The sequence below is a fragment of the Pogoniulus pusillus genome, chromosome 19, assembly GCF_015220805.1.
Source record: "Pogoniulus pusillus isolate bPogPus1 chromosome 19, bPogPus1.pri, whole genome shotgun sequence".
Taxonomy (NCBI): domain Eukaryota; kingdom Metazoa; phylum Chordata; class Aves; order Piciformes; family Lybiidae; genus Pogoniulus; species Pogoniulus pusillus.
Window position 1 is genome coordinate 22490501 of NC_087282.1, and position 11377 is coordinate 22501877.

At 50.9% G+C, this 11377-nt stretch overlaps 1 protein-coding gene across 3 annotated transcripts in view; it reads left to right on the forward strand.

Moving 5' to 3' along the window:
• The window catches only part of GABRA3 (gamma-aminobutyric acid type A receptor subunit alpha3), a 91851-nt gene extending 80699 nt beyond the window's left edge, over nucleotides 1–11152 (forward strand). For all 3 annotated transcript variants that reach the window (XM_064159610.1, XM_064159609.1, XM_064159611.1), the window contains exon 10: nucleotides 1005–11152. In XM_064159610.1, the coding sequence (XP_064015680.1) occupies nucleotides 1005–1334 (330 nt within the window). In that variant the 3' untranslated portion in view covers nucleotides 1335–11152. The remainder of the gene's footprint in view (nucleotides 1–1004) is intronic.
• The last annotated feature ends 225 nt before the right edge of the window (nucleotides 11153–11377 follow it).

The window sequence follows — 11377 nt, forward strand, 5'->3', positions numbered from 1 at the left end:
ACTTATGTCCACTCATCTGCAGCAGCCCTTGGGTACGGAGGCAAAATGAAAGGCTTCCCCCTGTCCTATAGTGCCACGGCCAGCAACCCTGAAATCCAAGGCTAGTGCAGATGCCTTCCATCTGTGTGTTATCTGGGTAGGCTCTGATGATCTCTAAAGAGTCCCAGAGGCATTTTGGACATCATGATGTTAAATCATGAGATATTTGGGACACTGAGGCAGTGTATGACATGGCCATGGTAGAGAAATATTATGCTGCTGTCACCCACATTCTTAAAGTCACTGGTTTTCTGCTACCAAAAAACAACTGGAATCCTCTGTGATGTTTTCTGCTCTCACCTGACTCAGGAAGAAGGCCAGCAAAGCAGAAAATGAATTTCTTCCCCCAGGATGACCACATGGGATGTCATTCTTACCTAAAGACTAAGCTCCTGCATCATCTTTTCGCAGCTAAACACTATGTGCAACGGAAAGTGCTGCCCAGTTGAGAGAAAAGGAGTGTCTATAGTTCGTGCCTGCTTTCGCTTAGATTCACCTGGCAACATAGATCTGACCAGCCAAGGAGTCACCCATCTGGGGCAGCTACTGCTTGAGTGCAGCTGCACACACCTTTTGTATCATTGCTCTGATCCAAGGAGCTGCAAGGAGGCTACAAACCCAACTATGTGGCTTCAGTTATTTGACTTGCAGCAGGACCTAGCTGTGACCTCTTTGTGTCTGTGTGGTGCATGCCAGAATTACACCTCGGCCACCCTAGCCCAGCACGTCGTTGTGCTCCAGCAGCCATCAAGTGGCAGATGCTATGGGTTCTGGCTGTCTTCTCACTACATCCTCCTTCCCTCCCACAGTACCCTCTTGCTCCTTTGCTCCTTAACACCCTTTTCCACCTTCTCATCTAGGCAAGCAGGTAAACTCAGAGGGCAAAACGTTCTCCATGCAATTCTGCAGTCACTTCATCTCTAGTATGTTTTTGTTGTGTTTGTTTTTTCTTCCACCTTCCCTAGAAAAAAGAGCCAGTGGCACTGGCGAAGAAAACCAACAACACCTACAACATTGTTGGCACCACCTATGCCCTCAACATTGCCAAGGACCCTGGCCTGCCCACCATCGCCAAGAGTGCTGCTGCCACTGCTACTGCCACCAACGTAGTCCCTAAGATGCCCCGCATAGAGGAGAAGCTCCCGGAGAGTAAGAAGACCTACAACAGCGTCAGCAAGGTAGACAAGATGTCCCGCATCATCTTCCCAGTCCTCTTTGCCATCTTCAACCTGGTCTACTGGGCCACGTATGTAAACCGGGAGTCAGCTATCAAGGGAATGATCCCCAAACAGTAAAACCAGGCACACAAACCTTCCACCAGAGAGCACCATGCAGGCAGCAGTTCTCCAGGGCTTTCTTCTTTCTTAGTTTGTTTAATTAGGGTAGGTAGGTTGCTGTTATTACTATTAAGATGATCTCATCCTTTTCTAATGTAAACCAAACGGTGATTTTTCCTTTACTCCTGCCTTCTTTAGCTTCCTTTTACTTTGTTTCTGATAACAAAAAGGAAAAAAAAAAAAAACACAAAAAATGGATCACAACAAATTGTGCCTCTAACATCGTGAGTCTGATGTCCCCTTTCTGTCCAAGTCACTCCATGCTTCCATCTCTCCTCTTCCACCTCCTGCCATTCCCACGGTCTGCATGCCGCTGCTGTTCTGCATTCTGTTCTGCTGGGGGCTGCTGCTCCAGTTTGCCCTCCTACTCCTCTTCTGTGATGGGCTACCCTAGTGTGGGGGATGCTCCTGCTGACCTGCACTCCAGGGCATGGAGGCCTCCAGAGTCAGTCAAACAGCTGGGCTGCTCTTCAGTGCCTGGTGCTTTGTGCTAGGTGGTGCTCCCTGGGACGTGGATGCAGGTAGGCTGGTCCAGTGAGGGAGCAGTGCAGCGTGGACCAACTTGTAGCCCAATGCCTGCTAGGGGTGAACCCACCACTGCTGTGATTCATAGAGCTATTGCAGGGGTGGAACAGGGTGGCAGCATCTTGTAGGTATCTACAGGGCTTCTCCCTCCCTTATCTTCACCAAACCCAGCAACTGATTTCATCCATGTCTCTTCACAGACGAGCAGGTGAGAAAGGCCTTGCCTGTCTGCCATCCAGAACTCTTGGAGCATGTTAGAGGGTGGAGTGGTTCCTTCCAGAGAAGTATTTTTTGGTGAGGATAGTCACAATGTCAAAGCAGGAGTTTTTTAATGCCTTGCAGGAGATAGCAGCCATGAAGCTGTATGCGTTCAGCATCAGGACTGGAAGCCATAGAGTTCATATTCAGATCTGTGTTTTGTCACTTTCTCACAGCCCCATCCACTTATCCTCCTTGGAATCTCCTCTGTGCCCCAGCCCCTTCTTTCAGCTCCTCATTCATCTTCCTTTGGCTACTCAGCAGCCCCCAGTAGTGTCTCACTGCTGATGGGTGGCTTTAGGCAGAGAAGACTCATCCTTTCAGATAAGCCACAGGAACAGGGAGAAAAGCACCAGAGCAGCATCAGTGTTGGTTCAGGGCAGCTCAGGTGCAGTCTATTTCCTGTGCAACACACCAGGGGCCACTCTACCACCTGTGAGGGTAAGAGGACACTTAGTCTGCCTCTGGTGAACTCAGCACCATGGGAGAGCAGCATCAAGGTGCTCTTTGCAGCAACAGAGTGGTACTGCTGTCCCGAAGAGTCATGTGAGGCAGATGCCATCCCAATAGCCATTGAGACAAGACCCAACTCTTAACACCTGCACACTCTTCCAGGGAAAGTCCTCTGGTGCCTTGGAGAGAAGCTTTTACCCTTCCCAGCCACCATAGTCAGGGACCCAAACCTGTGGCTGTCTCCTTCGCATCAGCAACACGAGACGGTCACAACCAAGCCATTTGCTCCCCTGCCCTGGTGCCTGATCACACGGACACAATGTCTTGCTGCAAGGAAGGACATCTTGTGCCTGATGAGTTCTCATCCCCAGCCTGTGGGCAGCACTGATCCTCCCAGCAGCCCTGCTCTTAGGGTGGGATGTACTTCCTTTTTACTGGGCCTCTCTCTGACCCTTCTGCCCGCCTTGATCTGCCTCCAGCATGTTTTAGGTGCATGCAGTCAGGCCAAATCCCCAGCACCCCCAAGATGATGTCTTCAGCATTGCTTTGAGCCACTGTCCTGAGCTCAGTTCTCCCCTGCCTGTGTAAGAGCAGGACTGAGTGCAGGGCACCAGATTAGCCCCACCTGGAATATCCATGGCAATGGCAGGACAGGGTAGGGAAGGCCAGGGCACTTTGTCCTGCAGCATGGGTGGCTTTGGTGCATGTCCTGCCCATTCCTTACCAATCTTGCTGGCTCAACAGCAGTGTAGTAGCTCCTTTGCCTGCAGGGGCAGTGATAAGAGGAGTTTGAAGACATTTAGCTCAGCCCCCAGTGTGTTCAGGCCGCAAGTGCATCCACACCAGCAGGCAGCATCAGCCAAAAGGTGACAACCCCCCAGCCTCAAGCTGATGCTAAGGAAACCATCTCTCTCCCCAGCCTCTCCTTACAGCACCCACACCCCAAACCACCCATGACATCTCTGCAGTGCCTTCCATCCTCCACAGCTCCATACTGGGTGGCGAGGAGGGAAAAGCCTGGGAGCTCTCCTGCTTTACATCCCAGCATTGGATGGGAGGAGCAGAGGGGGAGTGCATCACCCCCAGACCTGCTGCTGGGCAGGGCAACATCCCAGCTTGCTTTTACACCTGAGGCATCCAGCTCCTCCTGGCACTGGCTTCCTGCTGCTGCTGCAGTTACCCCGCTCTGACAGCCCAGCTGCCCCGGCACTGCCCTGTTGCAGCTCCATGCCCCTCACCACTGAGGCCACCTGTGCTCCCTCTACACCACCACCACCCCCCCTCCAGCAGCAAGAGCCATTGCTGCCACCCTTCTGCTGCCTGAGCTCTCCAGTAGGAAGCGCTGTGCTAACCAGCTGTGAGACTGTTCTGGAAACTACTTGGGTGTCATTTTCTTAACTAAGCTGGATGAAGTGTATCTCATAAAACATTCGTGTCTCTGTAGTACTCAGGCCTGAGTGAATGGAACAGAAACCCTCCAAAAAGCAGAACAAACACAATAAAATGGTATCAAAGAGAGCATTGTGTTTACTAACTGAATTACAACTAAGGATCTAGTGACTTAGCTGGCTTGTGATCCTGGTGCAGAGGTGGTCTCCTTTCATAGCCTGGGCAGTCCCCAGAGCCCCCTCTGTGCTGAGGGCAGATCACCTTGCTACACGTTGCTGTGCCTGCTTTGTAGAGCTCTCCATAAAGGATCAGGCCTTACCGTTGGTTTCTCAGCCCCCAGGCGCTGCCTTTTCTGCCCACCCAGGGCGGCCCAGGCGTTGTGCAGCAGGGTGATGTGCAGCCTGCCAGGGCTGGACTCCTCTGCAGTGTTGGGCACAGCATCAGGCAGCATCTGAGCTTCTCTCTTCCTGTGGGTGATCCAAGATGTCTTGCTGCACCATCAGGGTGAAACTCCTGCTTGTGTCTTCCCCTAGTCCTTCCTCCCGTGCCACTGAAACTTGTCCCTCCCCAGGACACAGCCCACTGATGTAGTTTGCCGGTGACATCTGTCTGCTGGCTCATCTTTGCTCTTCCTGACTCCAAAAAGCTTTGCCTGATAAAAGGCTGCCTTCCTGGATCTCTGTTAGCAAGCCTTGAAAGCCAAGTCTATTCCCACCAAGGCCTGGCACTGCCTCTGAGTCCTTTTGCCAGCTGGAAGCAGAAACACCAGCATCCTTTGGTTAAAGACAACAAACCAAACAGGATTTGTAGTGAGGCTTCCAAGCAGGGAAGTATTTCAGGAAGATAGTTATAAATAAGTGGTTTAATATCTCTTGCCAGCAGACATCACAGAGAAGATAATGTTCTTTTTTTTTCCAAACTCTGCCAGAGGCTCAAACTGGGACATTTCCTTCCCAGCTAACATGGAGCTGCTGATGATGAGGGGTGGGGGCTTCTTCTAAGGGCACACCAGGCCAGAGCTAACCTAGCATCAGTAACTGGGGGTCTCTGCTTGCAGTGCTAGTATCTAAGGGCTCCACTTTTGTATAGGAGCAGATATGAGCATGGCCATTAATAGCTTAATCCACTGCTGCGCACAGGGCAGGCACTTCACTTCACTGTGAACCTCAGCACTCCCATCTTTCTTCTTCCAGCAAGGCCCAAAGCCTCCTTGACTTGATCAGAGCATCCCAGGCAAAAATGAGAAGCCTTAGAGGGTGATCAAAATCTGTTCAGTCTGTGCTGCTGTTCTGTAGCCTGCACACCTGGGACACGGAGTACAGTCCAAGCCTGCAGTTGCATTCCTCATTTGAGTGCTGTGTCCAGTTCTGGGCCCTTCAATTCAAGAGAGATGCTGAGGTACTGGAAGGTGTCCAGAGATGGGCAACAAAGATGGTGAGGGGCCTGGAGCACAGCCCTGTGAGGAGAGGCTGAGGGAGCTGGGGGTGTTTAGCCTGGAGAAGAGGAGGCCCAGGGGGTACCTCATTGCTGTCTACAACTCCCTGAATGGAGGCTGTAACCAGGTGGAGGTTGGTCTCTTCTGCCAGGCAAGCAGCAACAGAACAGGGGCACACAGTCTCAAGTTGTGCCAGAGCAGGTCTAGGCTGGATGTTAGGAGGAAGTTGTTGGCAGAGAGAGTGATTGGCATTGGAATGGGCTGCCCAGGGAGGTGGTGGAGTCACCATCCCTGGAGGTGTTCACGAAAAGCCTGGATGAGGCACTTGGTGCCGTGGTCTGGTTGATTGGACAGGGCTGGGTGCTAGGTTGGACTGGATGAGTTTGGAGGTCTTTTCCAACCTGGTTGATTCTATGACTCTATGAAATGTGTCTAACTGCAAATCTCAGGATAAGATAGAAAGTTACCCCCGTGCTGGGTGTGCAGAGACACTTCAGGACTGATGCAGATATCACAGCCCACCTGGGGCATGGGCAGACATGGGGTCCAGGTGTCCATTCTGTGGGATTTGGTTGCAGGTGATTCACAGATAAGTTCATCAGTGACTATATGCCTGAGATGCTCCTATTTTCCATGTGTTTTCTGTCTGACCTCAGGCTCACAAGATGTCAGGGAGTGGAAGGGACCCAAAGAGATCATCCAGTCCATCCCCCCTGCCACAGCAGGACCATACAATCCATCTCTGGTCACAGGGGAATGCATCTAGACAGGCTTTGAATGTCTCCAGAGAAGGAGACTCCACAGCCTCTCTGGGCAGCCTGTGCCAGGGCTCTGAGACCCTTACTGTCAAGAAGTTCCCCCTTGTGCTGAGCTGGAACCTCCTGTGCTGCAGCTTCCATCCATTGCTGCTTGTCCTGTCCCAGAGAGCAGTGAGCAGAGCCTGTCCTCCCCCATCCTGACCCCCAGCCCTCAGATATTTATAAGCATCTATTAAATCCCCTCTCAGTCTTCTCTTCTCCAGACTAAACAGCCCCAGGTCCCTCAGCTTCTCCACATCAGGCAGTGCTCCAGTCCCCTAACCATCCTTGTAGCCCTCCGCTGGAATCTCTCCCTGTCCCTCTTGAACTGGGGAGCCCAAAACTGAATGCAGTACCTCCTCCTTTTCCATTCTCTTGGATGAAAGCTGTCCCTGGAGGTGGTTAAGAAAAGCCTGGATGAGTCATTTAGTGCCATGGTCTAGGTGACTGGATAGGGCTGGGGGATAGGTTGGACTGGATGATCTTGGAAGTCTCTTCCAACCTGTTTGATTCTATGATCCTGTGATTCTTTCTCTTTCCAGTTTATCATGCACAGTGCTTGTAGGTTGTATTCAGGAGAATGAAGCTTCACATCTCTGAAAATGTCAGAGGGACATTCTGGGGCACTCACCTCTTCCTTCCTCTGAAACCACACATGTGCAAAAGCAGAGCAGCTTTCAGGAGCTCTGTGCCCCTGGGGAGGCAGGGGGTTGGTTCACCTGAGGTCCTCCAAGGGGGCAGGGAGACAGGTCACGGCTGCTTGGGTGGTGTTAGTGCTGTGACATTTCTGCAGGGTGGCATCAGAGGGACAGGGGAGAAATGGTCCCTCAGTGACACCCATTATGCTAAAGGGCTGATGGAGATACCCCATGCAACGTCTGGAGAGCTTCTTGAACATCATCAAGCAGGACTGTGGCACCAGAGGCCGAGTTTCCTGGCTCTGCTCTGAGCACCAAGCTCAACATGAGCAAAGTTGGCTTTGCCATTCCCTAGGTCTTACAGGCAATTGCCATGGCCACCACAGCTCACCCCCAGCAGCTCAGTGGTAGTGGCAGTGTCCTAGTCTGTTGTAGGGCATCTTCTGGGCAAGCAGACCCCACAATTGCTGTTCCCAGACACAAGCCATGCATGTAAAGAAGGTGACAGACAGCCCATTTCTGCAAGCCTGTCCTGTGGGCACAAGGTACACTCTTTTCTCATCCACTGCCTTGATTTCTTCTGCCCATATCCTGGATTCCTTTCATAGATCCCTTGGGGAGGATTAAAGGGCTACATCACCTACCAGCCTTTGCCCCAGATCACCTTACATGAGAAGACCCTCTGTTCTGCCAGGAACCTCTCTGGTACCTTCAGAAACCTGGAGCTCTTGTCCCAGATCACCTTACATGAGAAGACCCTCTGTTCTGCCAGGAACCTCTCTGGTACCTTCAGAAACCTGGAGCTCTTGTCCCAGATCACCTTACATGAGAAGACCCTCTGTTCTGCCAGGAACCTCTCTGGTACCTTCAGAAACCTGGAGCTCTTGTCCCAGATTACCTTACATGAGAAGACCCTCTGTTCTGCCAGGAACCTCTCTGGTACCTTCAGAAACCTGGAGCTCTTGTCCCAGATTACCTTACATGAGAAGACCCTCTGTTCTGCCAGGAGCCTCTCTGGTACCTTCAGAAACCTGGAGCTCTTGCCCCTCTTGAAGGGTGCTGTAGAAGTGGCCTCTCTGTGGTGCCCTTTGCAGCTGATGCAAGAGGAAAGCAGCTAAACACATGCCACTGTTAAAGGTCAGGAGTGAGTGGCTATTGAGGACAGCTATGCTCTCCCAGCTTACCAGGGTGTGCTGGGAGACACAGAGGACCAGGCAGCTCCCCACACACTTGCCTGGAGAAGGGTTTGGCAGGGACATGCGCCTCTTCCATGTGCTTCATCCTGGGGATGGTGGAGAGCCAGCACGGGGCTATGGGACTGTGCTGTTGCAGCAGGCAGCATCCAGGGCTTCTCCCAGGTCTTCCTCCCCACACTTTAACCCACCCAGTCAAATATCTGTGTAGGCTTTGCAGACTGGGGAGAAACATCATCCCCCTGATTCCTTGTTGGCTGTTGGGGGTGGAGAAGACTCAGCCAGGGTGAGTGGCACATTCATGAAAACATAAATGCTCTATTAATGTCAAAGGAGGGGGAAAACCACCAAGCAATTCATCAATCCTCTCTCCTTATCAGGCTAAACTGCAACTGAAGGCATTTCTGGCAAGAGGCCACTGCACAGATGAGGCTGATGGCTTCCAGGTATAAATATTTATCGTTTGACCTTGTTATTGTTCTGCCAGACAAAAGTTTATATATATATATATGGATACATATGCTTGTGTGCCTCTGTATATTTATGCTTACAAAGACTTCCTATCTGAAAGTCAAATCTCTTTCTCTTTGAAAGGGAAAATGGCCACTTGCAATTATTTTGCTTCCCTCTCATTCTCTGCTAAATCTTCTGGAAAGAGGACATCCCTCTCTGCTGGTCCTCAGATGGCTTCAGGAGGCACAGGGAACAAAGGCCACGAGGAACAAGAGGCTCCAGCCATGCTGGGGTCTTGGTGCAGGCTTGCTGCATGTAGCCAGGTCACTGCTGGCAGAGCTGCTCAGCACTTCAGGAAAACTTAGTCCCAGGTGTCTCAACTTCTGCAACACAACCCTTGTCCTACCCTGGGAAGGCAGCAAGGCTTTTCCAACAGCTGAGTGCCATCGGCGAGTAGTCCTCGCTCCATAGCACAACCAGGGAATGCGTAGCTGAGTGTTGCAAAAGGGCTGTGAAGTCTCTGAGCCTGCTTTGGGAGGGACCACAAAACCTGATGAGGTCCATTCTAACTGCTCCTGGACAGAGGAGCACCACAGGTAGGGGCTGCACTTCAACTTGGGTGCCGGTGGTTGGCCACTGCCTGCTGCTTAGCCAGGCGTGATGTGCTGACACATTAATGTGTGCTAGTTTTGGGAGGGGGCAGCAAAAGCATAGGCCTTTGCTGCCACTGTCCCAGGCATGCACTTCTTCTCACCTCAGCACAAGCAAGACCAAAGATAGATGCTGGGCAGCCCGGGAGTGGTGAGACCATGGTAAGCTGGTGGCCCCTAGCATGGTAGCAAGTGGCAGCTCCCTTAATGTTATCCCTTTTTCTCCCCCTCTGTTAGGAGAAATGTTTAGGCAGTGATCCTGCAGCTGCACTCGTAGCTTCTGTATTCCCTCCTCTGCTGCTGGAGGAAGGCTCTCACGATCAGCAGCACTCGTTGCCTGTACTTTTTGGTGTCCTAGCCACGAGAATGATGGATGTCACCACTCATAAAAACAAAGCTGGTTCTCTTTCCGAGTCTGTTCCTGCCTCCCAGCATGGCACTCTGTGCTGCTTTAAACAGCAGAGAGCCTTAGGCTTGGATCAGTCCTAACGTTTGACCTGCCACCCTTCACCACAAGTGGGGTTATGTTGGTTTATGCCCATGAAGCTCAAGGAGAAAGTAAGATCTTCTAGCTGCTCTTTGCTATTTCCCACTCTCCTGATCCCCACCAGTGCAGTTCTCTTCTGTACACAGCTTTAATGATCCCATCTGCCTAGAGGGGGAAGCCTGGTTCCAGGTTTGCTGTGCAAGCCAGGATGCTCCCACAGTCTTTGAAGGCTCTTGGCTCTCTCTCCGCTGCTGCCTGAAGGTCCTGTCGACTTGATGTTTCCATTGGCTCATGTTAGTCTGCTAGCAGCACTCTGTTTCCTTCATGAAGTCTGTCAATTCCTCTTGTCTCTTTGCAGGGCATCCAGCAAACATAGTGGCAATCATACACTGAACAGTTTGGGGTTTGCAGCCCAAACGTAAGGGTAAAGCTGGGAAACCTGAGTCATTGCCACACAGCCTTTGCCAGGCTGTACTTAGAATTGAAGGGCTCTTCTCCTTTGTCATGAGGGAGTTTCTCAGCCCACCAGATTTAGCCAGGTGAGCACAAGCATCCCTTCATCAGCTAGATTTTCACTGTCAACTGTCTTGGGGACAGCAGCAGGTGAATATTCTACCTGAAGATGAGGGCACCTGCTGCCCTTTTAGCTGTGGCCCTGGTGCCCAGGGCAGGGCAAGTTGCATTAGCATCACACTAGGGCAGCCCATCGTGGGAAGGAGCAAACTGCCAGAGCCCACCCTCCTCTTCACTGCCTCAGGATCAGTCTGTGCCCTGCTATCTCTCCTTTCTTTTCCATCTTGTGATACACTCTTTACTCCACTATCAGAAGCATCTATCTGGCAGCAGTTTAATGCATGACAATCCTGTTACTACAGCTGTAAATAATTAACAACTAGGGAGGCAAAGACAAAAAAGCATTTTTTACATCTTTGGTTGACTTTGTTTTCCATTGACTAGCTGGTAGCAACTTTCTGAAGGGATATCTCAAGGAAACTGTGACCTTTCTTCTCTCTGTTTCTCTCTCTCTGTCTCTCTCTCTCTGTCTCTGAGATTCGTGTTCCAAATGCTTTCCGGTGCAACGTTCAATGCCTGTTTGTATTTTTGAATTGTATTTTTCAACCTTTGCTGGAAAAAATTAAACTAAAATAAATTGCCCATTCTTAATTGGCAGGATTTGGAGCCCTGCATTATTTTTTTTTCCCCAGCTTTTAGCTTTTTCAATAGACTAAAGCAATGGGGGCGGGGGGGAGTCTCAAAAAAAATTGCAGTGAAGTTCTGAAGAGAGATTAGAAAACATCAGAAGCAAGAACTACATGAATAAGATCAGCAAGCTGAGTGGAGAAGGAGGACTCTTGACCACCTACCCACGTTCTGATTGACCACACAAAGCAGGACTAGGGCCTCTTCACGGAATCAAAGCACTCTGGTTTTCCACTCTGCCTGCTCTCTCGACCTCCAATCAAAACAAATAAAAAGTCATCTTTTAAAAAACTGATAATCAGTGTCCTTTGCTTTTCCATGGGCTTCTTCTCAAAGCCAAATGATGTTGACATGCAAAGGGAAAGGATGCCCAAGGAGCTGTTCCCCTGTCTTCAAGCTACCTGCGTATCTCGAGGGAGCTTGCCCCAGTGATGAGCAAAGAAGCTACCCAGGAAAATAGAAGGGGTTGAAAATATTCCATAGTTCTCATCATGTTGTGTTTAAAATGCTTCCCCTTCCATTG